Source organism: Balaenoptera musculus, chromosome 14 (genome assembly GCF_009873245.2).
Source record: "Balaenoptera musculus isolate JJ_BM4_2016_0621 chromosome 14, mBalMus1.pri.v3, whole genome shotgun sequence".
NCBI classification, from domain to species: Eukaryota; Metazoa; Chordata; class Mammalia; order Artiodactyla; family Balaenopteridae; genus Balaenoptera; species Balaenoptera musculus.
In genome coordinates, this window is record NC_045798.1 from 12,712,062 (window position 1) to 12,729,736 (window position 17,675).

Genomic DNA, 17,675 nt, shown 5'->3' on the forward strand with positions numbered 1-17,675 from the left:
GGCTACTTCCGTGCTTCAGTTTCTCTCACTTGGTTAAAAAAGAGACCTCACACCCAAGAAAAATCAATCTAGAATAGCCATCTAGACTAGTAGTCAAGAGGGTAGGTTCCAGAATCTGACCGCCTAACTTCAAATCCCAGCTCCACCATTTACTGGGTGACTTTGCACAACTCACTTAGCTTGTTTGTCATGGGGTAGGTGAAAACCTGAGTACCTGAGTACCTAAGGAGCTTAGAACAGAGCCAGGCATGCAGCAAGTGCTTAATGGATGCACCTATTATCATCTTCAAAGACTTCATTGGAATTGGCAGCCTGTTATATATCAAGTCATCTTTGGTTGATAGTCCCATAGGAGGTTGATAGTCTCAGGGGCGGTGGATACAAAAAGAAATTAGAGGGATGGTCCTCGGAGAACCTAGGTGATACGCTCAGATAGGAGAGATGCCACAAACACATATGAAAAGACTGTAGGCTTGGGACTTCCCTGGTGGCGCAGTGGTTAAGAATCCGCTGGCCAATGCAGGGGACAAGGGATCAAGCCCTGGTCCGGGAAGATCCCACATGCCGCGGAGCAGCTAAACCCGTGCGCCACAACTACTGAGCCTGCGCTCTAGAGCCCGTGAGCCACAACGGCTGAGCCCGTGTGCCACAACTACTGAAGCCCGTGTGCCTAGGGCCCGTGCTCTGCAACAAGAGAAGCCACCGCAATGAGAAGCCTGCACACTGCAACGAAGAGTAGCCCCTGCTCACCGCAACTAGAGAAAGCCCGTGTGCAGCAATGAAGACCCAGCACAGCGAAAAATAAATTAAAAAAAAAAAAAAGACTGCAGGCTTAGGGTTGCAGACTCTAGTGCCTATAGAGGACAGACGGGCATCAGACAGGAGTGATACATACTATCTATATAAATCATACATATATGATTGTGCATATTAAATCACAAAGGAATAATCTTTTTCTCCATAAAGAAATATGCTTTCTCCATTTGTCTTGAAGTTTGCTCAGCTAGATTTTCTCATGTTTGGTGGAGGCCTGGCTGCAGAGAGATGGTTCTCTAGCATCATGAAAACAACAGTGCCTGTAAATGATCCATGACAGCTGAGCCTGGCCTCAGAGCCAGGGAGATGAAAGGGAACCGTGGGGTCTTGGCAACTGCAATAGGGTGACCCCATCTGAAAGGGCAAGTACTTGTGAGGCTAGAGCTCCTACATTTTCAAGAGAAAGCAGAAATCAAGATTTTTATCGTATTTTTTAAATGTTGGATACAATAATTTTATCCAACCCAGCATGCCTGTGGGGATGAATTTGGCCTCTGGGCCCCAGGTTTGCACCTTTTGCATATGGCCTGTCTCATAAGTGTACAGATGTGCAAATTCACGCACATCGCAAAGTTGTCACATAAGAAGCATTGCCTAGCTAAGCAATTTTGTTTTTCCAAATCATTCAGGTGTTGTCTCTTCACAAATTCCACTATTCCAACTCATAGGCTGCCATGATCCCTTCACACAAGACTACCTTTTAGGAAAAGATAAGATGGAAAGCATAGTGTGTTTTCATACACTGTTAGATTAGAAGAAAGATATGCAGGGTTTGAAGTTGTGGGATAATCAGTGCAATTGCAATTTTAGATGTTACTTGGTTGAGCGTGCCAACATTCACAGCAGCATTACTCATAATAGCTCAAAGGTGGAAACAGCTCAAATGTCCATCAGCTGATGAATCAATAAACAAAATGCGACATATCCATACAATGGAATAATATTTGGCAATGAAAGTGAATGACGTGGCACAGGTAGATGCTCCAACATGGATGAACCTTGAAAATATGATGCTAAGTGAAAGCCAGTCCCCAAAGATAACATTGTATGATTCTATTTATATGAAAGGTATAGAATAAGCAAGCTGTAGAAACAGAAAGGAGATTCGTGGTTTCCAGGGGGTGGAGGGAATGGGAACTCAGGACTAACTGCTATTGGTACAGGGTTTCTTTTAGGGGAGACAAAAATGTTCTAAAATTAGATTGTGGTGATGGTTGCACAACCCTGTGAATGTACCAAAAACCACTGAGTTGTATGGTATGCGAATGATATCTCAAAAAGTTGTTTAAAGAAAAAGATTATATGATTCATTCTTTGGTGCTCTTTGCCAGGTACAGGTACAATATCAGTCATCCCTGAATACAAAGGACAGTGACATAATTAGTAATAATTACAGCCTATTAAATGCATTGGCAGTCAGTTGCCATAGGCAAAGATAACTGCAGTTCAGACATCGGAGCACTGGATCATTATTATATTATTTACTAATATTAAGTTCAGAATCCATATCCAGCAGTGTAAACAGTCTTGCTAATTTTAGGTCTGTGAGGACAGGGGAATTTTAAGAATGCTGGTGCCTCTTCCCATAATCTGCCTCGTTCCGGCAAAGGGAAGCCTGACTGCTTTGCCACCAATCCAGAGTCAAGTGTGAACCCAGAGGTCTTGGCTTGTGGCCACCGATCCATCCTGTTTGCTACCACTTGGGGGTTGTGTGTGTGTGTGTGGGGGGGGGTGTGGTTATGTTTTCCTTTGGGCTGCCAGTCAGGCCTCCCCTTTATCCTCTTCACTCTCCAACCCCATCCATGTAACCCCACCAGTGAAGGTGAACTGGACAGTCCCCTCCACCTTTGCTGAGTGGAAATGAATGAGGGCAGCCAGGTGGTGAGAACCAAGTGCCACATCTGGCAGCAGCCTCATCTGCTTTCTCTTAACGGTCTTCTGTTGTCCTCCAACCGGCTCCACGCATTTCCCATCAGCAGAGAGCACCAGTGGCCATGCAGACCGTCCCGGGGGTCCAGGCACCACTCTCCAGTCCTCTTGCCAAGTCTCACCACTTTCCCCCAGAGCACCTTGCCCAGTGATTCAAGCTGGCTTGGCCAGTTCCCCGAGTTCATAATATATTTGTGTTGTTCCCCTCCTCTTCTCTGAACTCTGAGGTCAGTGCCCCTTCCTATTGCTTTTTTGCTTGCTCCGGTGTTTCACTCCGGACTGTCATTTAGCACGCTTCCTGCCCGAATAGGCCAAGACCTGCTAATGAAAGTCCCCCTTCACTCCGGGGGGCCCTTAAGCATTAATGGCCTCTGGAAGCAGATATTGTCTGACTTCCGGGAGTCTAAGTGCTTGACCTGCACATAATTACAAAATGACCTACCAGACAAGGAAATGTTTGTTTACACTCCATCTCTGTCATCCCTCCCTGCAACCCCCCCAAGGGGAGAAGTTTGGCAAGGTCCATTCCCCCAGGTCCATTGTGAGTCTTTCCTCTTGGTTTCCGTCCTGTCTCCTCCCCTTGGACCCGCCAGCGAGGCGGGCAGTTAAAAGCAAATCGAGTGAGTGTTCTTGCTTGAAAGGTAGTCTGAGTTGTGCAGGTGGATTGCCTTCCCTCACACCTGCAGCGTGTATCTCCTGAACTTATAAGATGAGCCAGGTGCCATGTCAGACACGATGCTGTCAGAGCATGTCTGATGTCGTTCCTGCCCTCGTCAAGCTTGCAGTTTAGGGGACAGATACAAGATGAGAACTGCAGTAAGTGCTCTGATGGAAGAGTTCAGGGCACCTTGCAAGCAGTTAATGGGGAGACCTGACCTAGTGGTGCTGGGAAGTTGAGGAGGTCAGAAAAGGCCCACGCTGCATTATTCAGGCCTTGGTGGATCCCGTTCTCATTAAAAAAATTACATTTTACAATGGAGTTAGTATAAACCCAGGCTAGATTCATCAATATATAGTTGTTATTATAATCACTTTGTTCTTCTGATTTTAAAAGAAATTAATTATTTTTCTCATGGGCCCCTAAAGGTATTGTGGGTTCTCAGCTGTGTCTGATGGAGAAATCAGCCCAGGAAAAGCTGCCCTGAGGAAGAGACAACTGAATTGAGATCCGAGGAATAAACAGGAGTTAATTCAGTGAACCAGGCAATGGAGACAGCATATGCAAAGGCCCTGTGGCTGAGGAACTAACCCTTGGAAAGTGTCAGTGACGTGTAGTGCAGAGGACAAGGGGACGCAGGGATAAAGTGAAGCTAGAGAGAAGGCAGGACCATGTGGGCCATGAATGTCATTGTGATCTTTACCCCAGGGCAGTGGGAAATCATCGATAAGTTTCAAGCAGGGGGGAACTTCCCTGGTGGTCCAGTGGTTAAGACTCCGAGCTCCCAATGCAGGGGGCCCAGGTTCGATCCCTGGCATGCCACAACTGAAAAAAGATCCCTCATGCCACAACTAAAAAAAGATCTCACCTGCCGCAACTAAAGATCCCGTATGCCGCAATGAAGATCTTGCATGCCTCAAGGAAGATCCCACGTGCTGCAACTAAGACCCGGTGCAGCCAAATAAATAAATAAATATTTTTAAAAAAAGTTTCAAGTGGGGGGTTTGAATGACTTCTGAAGATATCAATAGGAAAAGCTGACTAGAAAACCATAATGCTCCCCACCCCCAAATTCTCTCTATTAAATCTAATCAACAGAATGAGAACCGGTCTGGAATTGGTCAGGCATCAGTGATCCTCATGTCAAGAAGAAATTGAGACATGGCTGCTGGTCTGTGGTTAGTGGAGAAGAAAAGACAATATTTGCCCCCAAATTTTGTTATGCTCCCCCATCCTGGATCGGGTCCTCAGGAAGTAGATTCTGAGACAGAGATTGTGTGTAGATTTATGGGAGTGTGCTCTGGGGAAAAGCATCTGTAAGGAAGTGAGGGCAGGACCGAGCAGATGCAGCAGATGTGTCAGGCATTCCCATGGGGCTCCCTAGAGAAACATCACCAGTGGAGGCCAGGGAGCAGGGCCTTTGCAGCTGCCGGATGAGGGCTGCCCCAGGGGCGGCGGAGAATCTCGGGCGAGCAGCTCTGAGGGCGGTTCCCGTGGAGGGTCTCAATGTCCAGCAGCCAACACCACTGGCCCCTGGGGAATTCACTTTTTCTATAAAGGGCCTGATAGTAAATATTTTCAGCTTTTTGGGCCATACAATCTCTGTTGCAACTACTCAGCTCTGCGGTTAAGGCACAAAAGCAACCATAGACGCTACGTCATGAGTTGGCATGGCTGTTGGCCAATAAAACTTTATGGACAGAAATTTTAAATTTCATATGATTTTCATGTCTCACAAAATATTCTTCTTTTGCTTTTTTCCCCAACCATTTAAAAGTGTAAAAACCATTCTTAGCTTGCAGGCCTTGGACCAGGTTTGGCCTGCGGGCTGTAGTTTGACAACCCCTGGCCTAGAGGGATTTAGGAGGTACAGGAGTTGGAATATTTGGTGTTTGAATTGTCAGCTGTAGGCTGGTTGACAGGGGACTTTTCCCTTCTACCTTCAGCTTTCTTGTCAGTAAAATAAGAGTAACTCTGAAACCCAAGCTCCTGAGATTGTGGTCAAGTGGGGCTGGGGGCGGGGGCAGACTCTGTTAAAGCAGTCGTGAATCACATTCAGAATATTGAGTACCGTGGGTGCATTTTGCCATCAGTACCGCCCCTCAGGCCCAAGCCATGCATGAGTCTAAAGAAGGTGAGTGTGTCTGATAAGGAACCTGGTGACATCCTAAAAGTGTACAAGGGGGAAACAGTGTCATGGTTGGTTGAGGATTTTGGGGGAGTTTTCCCCAGCGTGAAAATCACTTGGGGCCCAAACCCAAACCAGATGATTTCCTTTCCTGTTTCTCTTTCTGGAGGGATCAGCAATCCACTCTCCCCACCTCCCTCCCTCCCCTGCCTTCACTTCTCACCCTTTCACACTCCTGTGCGTTAGCAGCCCTTGTGAGTGTCCTAACATAGGCTGCAGTCCATGGGACTGGGTTTCCAAAGCTGCCTACAGGAGGCTTCCGAGCGCTTACAGATGAAAGGACACAGTCTCTCTGGCAGCCTCCTCTCCCCAGCCCCACACAAGCAAGCGCAGATAACCAATACACAGCCCAGAAGGCTCCGAGGGAACGTTTGGTCTGGGTTAGTGACCCTAAGACCCACAGATTGCAGAAGAAACTAATAGAACATCAACCTTGAATTTCACCCCTGTCTCGACCTCTTTCCTCTACAGGTGCGTGTGCCCCTCAACCTGCACTTGTAGTTCACATCATTGTCGGCTGCTGTTTGATTTAGGGGTCAGGAAGTGATTGGGAGGGGGCAGAAGGCCATTTTAGGGAGCCGCAGCTCCCAAAACGTGTTGCAGAAGTCATCGGCCCTTCTGAGTGTCTGCAGTCACACCTGACCCTGGGGCCGGTTCTCTGCTTCCGGCACAGCGCGACTTGGCGGCTGCTACTGTGCCTTGTCATTTGTTGTCCCATTTAGCTTGTTCACTTGCACCCCACCCTTGTTCTTGTTCTGTTCGATTTCCTTCCTCTCTTACTCTGGAATTATTCTGGTTCTCGTGGAAGGAAAAAGGTACAGCGTTTCCATCTGTCACCCAGTTGTTGTCTGGGTCCTCAAAGGCAGCACATCTGTAACAACTGGCGCTGAAGGAGCTGGCCAGTCTTTCTGTTCCCTTTCTGCGTTCTGTGCGCCTGGGTCCGAGTGCCGTTTTCATTTCTGTCCCTTTAGTCCTGGGATGTGTTTTCTTCTGACAAAGTCTATTAGCCTTGTTGAGAATAGTTAATGGATAGTTAGTGGATCAATTAGATATAAACTCCTGCAGGCTCAGGATCATGTCTTGTGTTTATTTTCCTGTATCCCTGAAGTGCCTGGAATAAAATAGCCTTCTAGGGTCACCTGTTGGTTGACGGGACAAGTCTAGTATTCCACAGGTGGACTCTTTCTTGGATCCCACCCTCCCTCTGCCACCTCTGTTTCTTGGGCCTTTATAATAATTTCTTATTTCACCTCCCTGCCCTCCCCCATTCTCTGGATGGTTCAAATATTTGAGCCTATAACTTCCACTTTTTGGCCTAAGTCTGTTTGGTCGGGCAGCAGGGAGCCCTGATATTCAGATTTTCCTGGACTGTGTGAGGGTGAAGGGGGCCCATTTCTCATCCATCTTCATATCTTCAGTGTCTATCACAAAGCCCAGCTCTTAGTGCACATTTAACAATGTGTGCTGAGTGAGTGAGTGAATGAATGAATGAATGAAAAGGAGGAACCTCTTTAACTCTGCATGCCTCTGCCTGTCTCCAGCTCGCTGTAATCCCAGCCAGGATGAATTCTTCTGACTCCAAGCAAAATCTTCTGATTCAGCGTCTACCAGCATATATTGCAAAATCCTCCTCAAAGGAGGGATCCAGAAGGGGCCCAGCATCAAATGAGTTTGAGCACTGCTGCCTCCTCTTTCCATATTTCAAGACTGACCGTGCACTTTGGCATTTAAAGCCTCAGAGACATCCCACATTTAGACACCTCCTTAGCTCCGTTTAATCCCAAATTTCCCAAACTCATTTGACCCTGGATCTCTTGTTCTCAGAGAATCTCCCACAACTAGTCTTCCATAACTTAAGAGGTTAATTTGTACACCTGGTATCCTTATTTATAGAATACAATAATACAATGCCTGATGCCTCAATAGAATTATCTTCACTGGCAGCCCCTGATTGTCTGTTTAGGTCATTTCTAAGAATAAATGGTCAGTCCACAGAAACACACATTAGCAATGCAGACATGCACAGAAGTGAACGTGTTGAAATGACACAGATGTGCGTAGTGATGCATTCTCATGGATCCCCATGACGCAGCATTCACTGGTATATCCGTTCCCATGCTCGTTTATTCATTCAACAGACACTTAATGAAAGCCCATTTTGGGACAGGCACTACTCTGGCCGCTGGGAATGTAATAGCGAGCAAAGCAGACATAGTCCCTGAGCAGCGGATGTGGACATAAAGAAATGAACTGATGAAACTGTGCCTCCCAACAGGTATTGGGAGAAGCAGGCCTTCCCCCCAGAGTCCTTATCCTTCAATTAAAGGAGACTGTTGGAATCTTTAAAGATCCCTTCCTGCTCACAAATAGATTGTTCTATGGAATACAATGATTTTTGTGAAGGCAAGAGTGTGCCTCAGATGCTCATTTTGTATAAACAATGTGTTCTGGATTTAATTTGTATAAATAAAAATTTGTTAAAAGTATAATCCCATTATCTAATAAATGTACATTTTCTTTCTGAGATGTTTAAACCTCATTTCTAATTAAGCTAATGATCACAGTGATACGGGAACAGTTCAGTATTGAAGTCTACCCTCCTCCACCATAGGTAATTGCTAATTTTTTTTTATTGTGGTAAAACAAAAACACATAACATTAAATTTACCATCTTAACCATTTTTAAGTGTACGTAGTGTTAACTGTATTTACATTGTGTGCAACAAATCTCTAGAATTTTTTTTTTTAATAAATTTATTTATTTATTTATTTTTGGCTGTGTTGGGTCTTCGTTGCTGCTCACGGGCTTTTCTCTAGTTGCTGCAAGCAGGGGCTACTCCTCGTTGCAGTGTGCGTGCTTCTCACTGCAGTGTCTTCTCTTGTTGCAGAGCATGGGCTCTAGGCACACAGGCTTCAGTAGTTGTGGCATGCAGGCTCAGTAGTTGTGGCTTGCGGCCTCTAGAGCGCAGGTTCAGTAGTTGTGGCGCATGGGCTTAGTTGCCCTGCAGCATGTGGGATCTTCCCGGACCAGGGCTCGAACCCATGTCCCCTGTACTGGCAGGCGGATTCTTTTTTTTTTTTTTTTTTTTTTTAATCTTTAAAGACTGTTGCTTTTTTTTAATTTATTTTTTATTTATTTATTTATGGCTGTGTTGGGTCTTCGTTTCTGTGCGAGGGCTTTCTCCAGTTGCGGCAAGCGGGGGCCACTCTTCATCGTGGTGCGCGGGCCTCTCACTATCGCGGCCTCTCCCGTTGGGGAGCACAGGCTCCAGACGCGCAGGCTCAGTAATTGTGGCTCACGGGCCCAGCTGCTCTGCGGCATGTGGGATCTTCCCAGACCAGGGCTCGAACCCGTGTCCCCTGCATTGGCAGGCAGATTCTCAACCACTGCGCCACCAGGGAAGCCCCGGCAGGCAGATTCTTAACCACTGCGCCACCAGGGAAGCCCTCTCTAGAGTTTTTGACCCTGCAAAATGGAAATTCTGTACTCACTAAACACTTATTCCTCTTGCCCCCTTCCCCCCAGCCCTTGGTAACCACCTTTCTCCTTTCTCTTTCTTTGATTTTGACTATTTTAGATAGATACTTCATATGAATGAAGTCATACATTATTTGCCCTTTTGTGTCTGGCTTATTTCACTAAGCCTAATGTCATCCACACTCATCCATGTCAAAGCATGTGACAGGATTTCCTTCTTTTTTAAGGCTGCATAATATTCCATTGTATGGATATAGCACATTTCCTTTATCCATTCATGTGTCGATGGATACTTGGGTTGCTTCCACCTCTTGGCTATGGCGAATAATGCTGCAGTGAACATGGATGTGCAAATATCTCTTCAAGATCCTGCTTTGAATTCTTTTGGATATATGCCCACAAGTGGGATTGCCAGATCATATGGTAGTTCTATTTTTAAATTTTTGAGGAACTTCCATACCGTTTGCCATAATGGCTGCACCATTTTACATTCCCACCAACAGCACACAAGGAGTCCAACTCCTCCATATCCTCACCAACACTTATTACTTTCTGTTCTTTTGACAGTAGCATCCTGACAGGTGTGAGGTAATATTTCATTGTGGTTTTTATTTGCATTTCTTGTGATGTTGAGCATCTTTTCATATGCTTGTTGCCCATTTGTGTATCTTCTTTGAGGAATTGTCTATTCAACTCCTTTGCCCATTTTTTAATTAGGTTATGTGTCTTTTTGTTGTTGAGTTGGAGAAGTTCCTTACATACACTGGATATTAAACCCTTATCAGATATATGGTTTGTAAATATTTTCTCTCATTCTGTAGATTTCCTTTTCACTCTGTTGATTGTCTCCCTTGAAGCACAGAAGTTTTTACGTTTGATATAGTCTCATTTGTCTATATTTGCATTTGTCATCTATGCTTTTGGTGTCATATCCATGAAATCATCGCCAACTCCAGTGTCCTGGAGCTCTTCCCCTATGTCTTCTTCTAGAAGTTCTATAGTTTAAGGTCTTACATTTAGGTCTTTAATTCATTTTAAGTTAGTTTTTGTGTCTGGTGTAAGCTAAGGGTACAGCTTCGTTCTTTTGCATGTGGATATCCCGTTTTCCCAACACCATTTGTTGAAGAGACTGTCCTTTCGCCCACTGTGTCAGTAACTGCTGATTTTTAAATCAGAGCTTTAATGGACCAGGATAGCAGTGGCAGTGGTAGAAGAGGGTCTATTAGCATTACCTGGGCCCTAGGGACATCTTTCAACTAACTCCCCTCCCCACTTTGCCTGGGAGTGGGAAGCATGGGGACTGGCCAGGTGAATGTTGAAAAAGCTCCAGGTGATCCAGTACATGTGCCCGTCTTCTTCTGGTTAAGATCCTAGAAGCAACGGAGAAAAGAAATCATTAAATCGGCCAGAAGGGTCTCTGTGCAGGGTAGAGACACTTTGCCCCATAGGAGTCTGCTTCGCAAATGTGGACTTTGTTCCTGCTGGGTTTTCTCAAAGCAGGGTGCACCTGTGAGCTCTCCAGAGGCTCGTGGATCTGGCTGCCCAGGTACTGAGGAAGAAGTGCTGGCTGCCCTGTACCTGGACAGTCCGGGAAGCATCCCGAGCATCTGCCTGCAGTCTGCACATGCGTTTGAAAGGCCTTCTTGGGAGAAAGGGAAGGAGGAGCAGCTGGAGGGAAGAGGGGAAGAAGGACAGACAGTTCGTCTGCATGGAAGGCAGCGAGCACAGGTGTTTGCAGCAGCAGATGGCAGCCTGCAGCAGAGCCCTCCTTGGACCTGCTGTCCCCGCAAGGGGAAATGAGAGGGAGGGGAGGCCAGCCAGGCCCCTCTCGAGCTGCAGCCCGGAGCGGCAACGCCCACCTCCGTGTATATAGCATGCACGTCTGCTTCACTCCTCCGAGTATCGATCCAAGGCCAGGAGTACACAGGCATCTCAGAGAGCCAAGTCTTAGCTGCAGGCTTACTAGTGCTTCTAAACGATTGTAGCCCAGAGGCTGTGCTGCTGCATTTCTGAACACCTCTACTTTGGCCGCTAAGTGGATGAGGGAGCGGCCCAGGGCATCTAGCTTTTCCTGCTGGAGAAGGCCATTCACAGGCTGCTCAGCCCTTCAGAACCCTGTAACTGTAGATCAGGCGGAGGAAGAAAGAAGTCCAGAAACAAAGCCTGAGCAGCCTGGGTGCAGCAGGGCTTATATCCCTTACTCTCAGTGAAGGCATTATTCTCTGGCAGGCAACCCAGTGGTGGGTGGGAGGTGGAATGGGCAGGAGATGAGTGGGGGCAGCAGGGAAAAGCAGGCACCACCACTCTGTGTTCACAGCAAAGCATAGCTTCCCCATCAGCATCTCTACTGTACTTCAGAATCCTCCTCAACACAGCTCTTCAGGAAGCTACCACTGGCCAGTTGGCATTGGCCCTGGAGAGGGAGAGGGAGACCTGTCTTGTAGGGTACTGATCCTGGTTGTGCCTCAGAGGCCTCTGTGCCTCTGGAGGAGTCCCTACACCCTGGAGACCTTAATTGTCCCAGCTGGAAGAAACAGGAAAGTTACTCCACCCCAAGTATTTGTTCTCTCTTTGCACGGCAGCTGGAACAGAAGCCCAGAAATCCCTGCTCCCGAGTTCTGTGTGGTGTGGAACCTGGGAAATGTGGGAAATCATCTACACCAAATTGAAAGGGAAGGGATGGGGCAGGGGTATGTGTGTCCAACATTATGAGCGACCGGGGAGATGATAAAAGCCCCCCTCAGCGCGCCTGCACGGGCCAGCCTGATCTGAACACTCTGCACGTGTAAGTTCATTCAATGCCCCCAACCACCGTGGAACTAACCCCCAAAACCTTTCCTATTCCACACATGAGGAAATGGACTCTCAGCCAGGATTAACCCGTCCACACAGCTGCTGCTACTACTACTACTACTGGGCCAGCATCAGATTGCAGGGAAGCTGGGTGTAAAGTCCATGTTTTTAACCACTGTTCTATGCTACAAAACAAACAAACAAAAACAAACCAAAGACCAAAAGCCATTTTTCACCCACCAGACTGATGACAAATAATAGGTTTGATACAATCAGTCGCGATGAGGCAGTGGTGAAGGGCCTGCACCTAACGTCCAGGAAGGCCTGGAGGGCTAGGATTGGGGCTTGAGGTTGGTGGGCACTTTCGTCTTATCTGTGTTTATTTTGCAATGCAGAATATAGTTGCACATGGCTTGGGTTCATAACTCATTAGAGAGAGAGAGAAGTGAAGATGGTCAGGAGACAAGAGCCAAAGATAGATGGAGGGTTTTCAGAATCTAGAACTGCCTTTGAATGTGACCTTTTGGCTGCAGAAACTCTGATGGCTTTGAGCCTTGGGGGAGCTCGTGCTTTTCTCAGCACACCTTTACTTACTGAGGACCCCTGTGTTCCAGGCTCTGGGTTGGGCTCTCAGCTGTTTCCACGCAAACCCAGGGTGTGTCCTGGTGATACTGTCTCACGTCCGTCCCCAGTCTGGGTGCCTCTGTGGTGATGAGGTCATGGCCACATACAGGGAGGAACCGGTTTACCCCTCAGCTTCGATTTGTGATGGGCTGTTCCCCCAGAGCAGCTGCTGCAGCAACATTTACTTTGTACAGCAGCCAAGAGAGAGTGAGAGAGAGAGAGAGAGAGAGCGCAGGCGAGCCAGCAAGAGTAAGTGCGCATGAGCCTACCCCATTCCAAAATGTTTCTGACAAAATCTGGCACTCCTGGTTCTAATCAAAATACTGAACTTTGGAACAAATTAACATTCCACAGCCCTCGCAGGGAAGGAGAACTCAGCCGAGACAACTTCAGTTCACAACCACAACAAAAATAGCTTCTCCCGGGGAAGACACAGTCTGCTAACAAGGTCACTTTTGTTTTGCTTCCCCTGCCATCTGGCTGAGTGGCACCAGCGGCTGGATTTGGTACCGGCTTCTTCTGCCGAGAGTGGATGGGAGCCGGGTGGCACTGCAGAAGGCTTCTCAGCCTCCTGGCAAAGGGTGCCGGCACAAAGTTACCTTCAGACACCCCCCAGCAGGCACGCGGGCAGATGGAGCCCCGGTTTCACCCAGCCCGACTCTGCTCTGAGCTCCGAGTGTGCAGAAGGTGTGACACCAGCAGACAGCAACAAGCAGGTGGGAATCAGGGGAGAGTGAAAAACACGACAGGATGGGAAAGCTATCTTCGTCTTGAAAAACATTCCAGGACTCAACGTAATGCTCGTTCTGGCAAGTCGGGAGTCTGAGTTCCAGAAGGCGAACAAAGAAGCATGATTTTGGTTTTGGGTTTGGGTTTTCTTCTTTTTTTCTTTTTCTCTTCCCTTCTGCTTGCAAGATTCAGCTCCTTTCAGTCATTATCAGGGACCTTCAGTAACCTCCCTTGGCCTGTTTCTTCGTCTGTAGGACGGGAATCACCTGCACGGTGTGGGTGAAAAAAGCGGATGTCGTTGCCTAAGGGTGCCTGGCTGGGGTTCTCAGAGAACACGCGTGCCCTCTGACCTGGTAGCCCAGGAGGGCTTCCATGTAGAAAGACCCCTTGACAGCCCTCTGCAGAACTTATACATGGCAATGGTCTGCCCAGAGTTACTTCATTTTGAAGGTGTGGAGCTGGGATTTGAACACAAACATTTTGCTTACAAAGATGCTGCTGCTTCTTCTGTATCAATGATTTTCAATCTTTTAAAAAAGGATCAAAAGCCATGAATATCCACAAGGGGTACATGACCTACTAAAACCATGCCCCTCCCATGAGGAGTCTAGGGATCTTGGTTAATATCATAGTAGACCTGCTGGGGAAACAAACAAACAAATAAACAAAGCTTTAGTAAAATGGAGAAGGAATCTTTAAAATGACCTAAAGCCTCCCTACCCTTAAATGAAGGAAAATAATTTCATTAGAGCATCTCCTTTAGGATTCTGCCCCACCCCTGCAAAGACACGTAAGGAAACTTTGATTTCAAGTGAGTTGAATCTGGTCTCCGGGGGCTCGGAGGTGGGGTGAGGCTGGTGAAGGTCATGGGACTCTGAGGTTGTGTCACTGCTGTCCCTGGGGAGTGGGGTGAGCAAGGGCGCCCAGGGTCCCACTAATGCAGGTGGTTCCTGAGTCAGAACTGAGCTATGACAGCTGGCATAGGATTTAAAAGGTTGGGAAGAGTCCTGGGGCCATTTGCAAGTGTTAATTGGTATTAAGGACTGAGCCCCTCTCTGCTGCTGGTACCCAAGGTGCTTGCTTCCCCAAATAGCATGGGGAGGACTTGACACTGCCCCCCAGCAGGGAATATGGTGGGGGGCAGGCCACTGAGTATTGATTATATACCAGGCAGTGTGCTCAGCTCTGGTGTACAGCAAAGAAGAGAGATAAAGCTCTTGCCCTCAGAGGGCTTTCAGACTTGTAGGGAGCTAGACATTTAACTCAGAGAAATAGCACTTAACATGCCTTTGAGGCAATGAGAATTGTCTAAATCAAAGAATGCATGTGGGAGGAGCTGATGGAGATCGGTGCCCATGGCTAAAGCCTAGACAAGGGCCCTCCTGGACCCTGCCACTGGGAAAGGACTCGCTGCCTTCAGAGGAAAGGAAGGGGACTCGTGCACTTGGGGATCATTAGCCCGGGAGAGCGAGCAACACGGAATGAGAGGAGAGGCTGAGGAGGCCAGATCTGGAGAACAGAATTTCTGAAGGGGAATCCATGGGCCACCCACATCAGGATTTCCTCAGGGACTTGCTGCCAATTGAGATGCTTGGGACCATCTCAGACTTCTGGAATCAGCACCTCTGGACAAGCAATCTGGAATCTGCTTTATAAGCAAGTGCCCTGGGACACTGTTCTATGCACAGGGGTTCATGGTCCACAGGAAAGTTTTCTGGATTTTATCCCAAATGAAAAGGGAGGCCACTGAAGGGTTTGGAAAAGAAAAATGATGCAGTTCATCTTAAAGATGTTGTTCTGCCTCTTGGGTAGGTATTGAGTGGAGTGGGATTGCGGGGGGGAGGTGGACAGAACACCTGGGCAGCCGAGACAGAAGTCCACACTGCTTCCTCGTCCTTTGCTTCCCTGCCAGCAGCACCGGGTAGACTAACTCCTTACCTTATTAACCGGTCCTGTGGCACCTCCTGGATTCTCCCTGGTCATCTAGGCCCTCATGTGGTGGCCGCCTGGACCCCAGAATGTTAGGTGGATTGACACTGACCCTTGGATTGTCCACATCTTGGGCCTCAGATCGTCCCTTTCTCCTTTAACATCTCACACAGTCGCTCGCTGTCAACACAGCAGTTGGTTATCCAAGGTGTAGGGCAAACTACCCTCTCACCTGTCCAGGATGGCTTAGGTAACATCAGACCTGAGAATGGGGTGAAACTTTCAGGCATTCTCTCGGTGCTGATGGGCCCTACAAGTCTGCAACATGAGCTTAGGTGGTAGGGAATCAATGAGACTGCCACCTCCAATAGGTCAGACTCCTCATAGGGGTCCAGGAGACCCCACCAGGGCTCCTGGTTTGCAGATGGGCAAGAAGGAGCCGAGGGTCACAACTCTTCCCAGTCAGAGCCTGTGCTAAGTGGCTTTTGATTCAGGCTGGTGCTTACCCAAACTGGCCTCCGTCTTTCAAGTAAAGGACACAGTTTTCACTCTCTCTGCGTTTTCAAAGAGAAGCTGACAGGGAACGTTGCGAATCACAATCAGAGTTCCCTGCCACAGAGCACACAAGATGAGAATTGACTCAAAACTTTTACTGTCATCATTTACTGAGTACTGGAAAGACACACACATAAGTCAGCAGAGAAAAACCCAAGAGGCCTGGTCTCTAGCTGCATGTCAACAGAACGCCTGAATAACATCACCTGCTGCAACACAAAGCAGAATCAAACCACAACCCAGCCAAGCCTCCTTAGGTTCCCAAAGTATCAAAGAGATCTTCACGCTGCCTTCATTATTCTTTTAATCAACTTTTTTGAGGTATAATTTACACACAATAAACCCATTTTAAGTGTATGGGTTGATGTTTTGACAAATGTCTACACCCGGATAACCATCACTTCAATCGAAGTATAGAATATTTCCAACAACCCCCATCCCTGCAGATTCCTTCCAGCCTCTTAGAAGTCAGTCCCCCTTCCACCTCTGCCCTCAGGCAACTACTGATCTGCTTGCTCTCTGTCACTCCACTTTTACAATTTGTATAATTTCATGTAATGGAATCAGACAGTATGTACTCTTGTGTCTGGCTTCTTTTACTGGTTTATGAGATTCAGCCACATTGTTACATATATCAGTAGTTCATTTCCTTTTACTGTTGAGTAGCATTTCACAATTTGTTTATAGATTTACCTGGTTGATGGGCATTTGGGTTGTTTCCAGGTTTGGGATATTATGAATAAAGGTCTTATAAACATTTGTGTATAAGATTATGTGGACATACGTTTTCATTTCTCTTGGATAAGATAAATACCTAAGAGTAGCTGGGTTGTATAGTAGGTATATATTTACTTCTTAAGAAACTGCCAGACCTTTTATCCAAAGTAGATGTGCCATTTTCACATTCTTACCAACAATATCTGAGTTCCAGGTGCTCCACATCCTCACCAACAATTGATATTGTCAGTCTTTTTAATGTTATTCATTCTAATGGGTGTGGTGGTGTCTCATTGTGGTTATTGTTTGCATTTCCTTGATGACTAGTGTCGGGCACTTTTTTATGTGTTTATTGGACATTATATACCTTCTTTTAGGACTGTCTTTTTAAATCTTTTGTTCATTAAAAAAAATGAGATTGGGACTTCCCTGGTGGTCCAGTGGTAAAGAATCTGCCTTCCAATGCAGGGGAAGCGGGTTTGATCCCTGGTCGGGGAACTAAGATCCTACATGCTGCAGGGCAACTAAGCCTGCACGCCACAACTACTGAGCCCAAGCGCCTCAACTAGAGAGCCCGCGTGCCACAAACTACAGAGCCCATGTGCTCTGGAGCCTGTGCGCTGCAACTGGAGAGAGAAAACCCACATGCCACAACTAGAGAGAAGCCTGTGCGCTGCAATGAAAAGCCCGCGTGCCACAACTAAGACCCAACACAGCCAAAAATAATAAATCAATAATTAAATAAATACACATAAAAAAATGAGATTGTTTGAATTATGACTAAATTGTAAGCATTCTTTTTAGATTCTCTCTACAAGTCCTTTGTCACATATATATATTTTCTCCCAGTCTGTTGCTTGGCATTTTTTTTCTTTCATTTTCTTGACTGTCTTTCGCAGAGCCAAGTTTTAAATTTTGACAAAGTTTAATTCATCAATTTTCTTATGGTCTTTGTTTTTTGTGTCTTATCTTAGAAATCTTTGCCCATCCCAAGATCACAAAGTTTTTCTCCTGTGTTTTCTTCTAGAAGTTTTATAGTTTTAGCTTTAACACTTACATTTATGATCCATATGTAGTAGGATTTGAATTTTATTTTTTCCATGCAGATATTCAGTTGTCCCTTCACCATTTGTTGTAAAAGTTTTTTTTCTCACTGAATTACCTTGATGTCTGTATCAAAAATCAATTGGCCATATACCTGTGGGTATATTTCTGAACTCTCTGTTCTGTTCCATTGATCTATATGTCTATCTTTTCAA

At 46.7% G+C, this 17,675-nt stretch overlaps 1 protein-coding gene across 4 annotated transcripts in view; it reads left to right on the plus strand.

The window, feature by feature from the left end:
- SPRING1 (SREBF pathway regulator in golgi 1) overlaps positions 1-17,675 on the plus strand; it is a 219,734-nt gene that overhangs the window by 45,128 nt on the left and 156,931 nt on the right. The window contains exon 6 of one of the 4 annotated variants that reach the window (XM_036874917.1): positions 7,133-8,250. The exons of the other annotated variants lie outside the window; for them this stretch is intronic. Coding sequence (XP_036730812.1) covers positions 7,133-7,369 — 237 coding nt within the window. The 3' untranslated portion in view covers positions 7,370-8,250. Of the gene's footprint in view, positions 1-7,132; positions 8,251-17,675 lie in introns of those variants that run through there. 4 annotated transcript variants of the gene reach the window in all.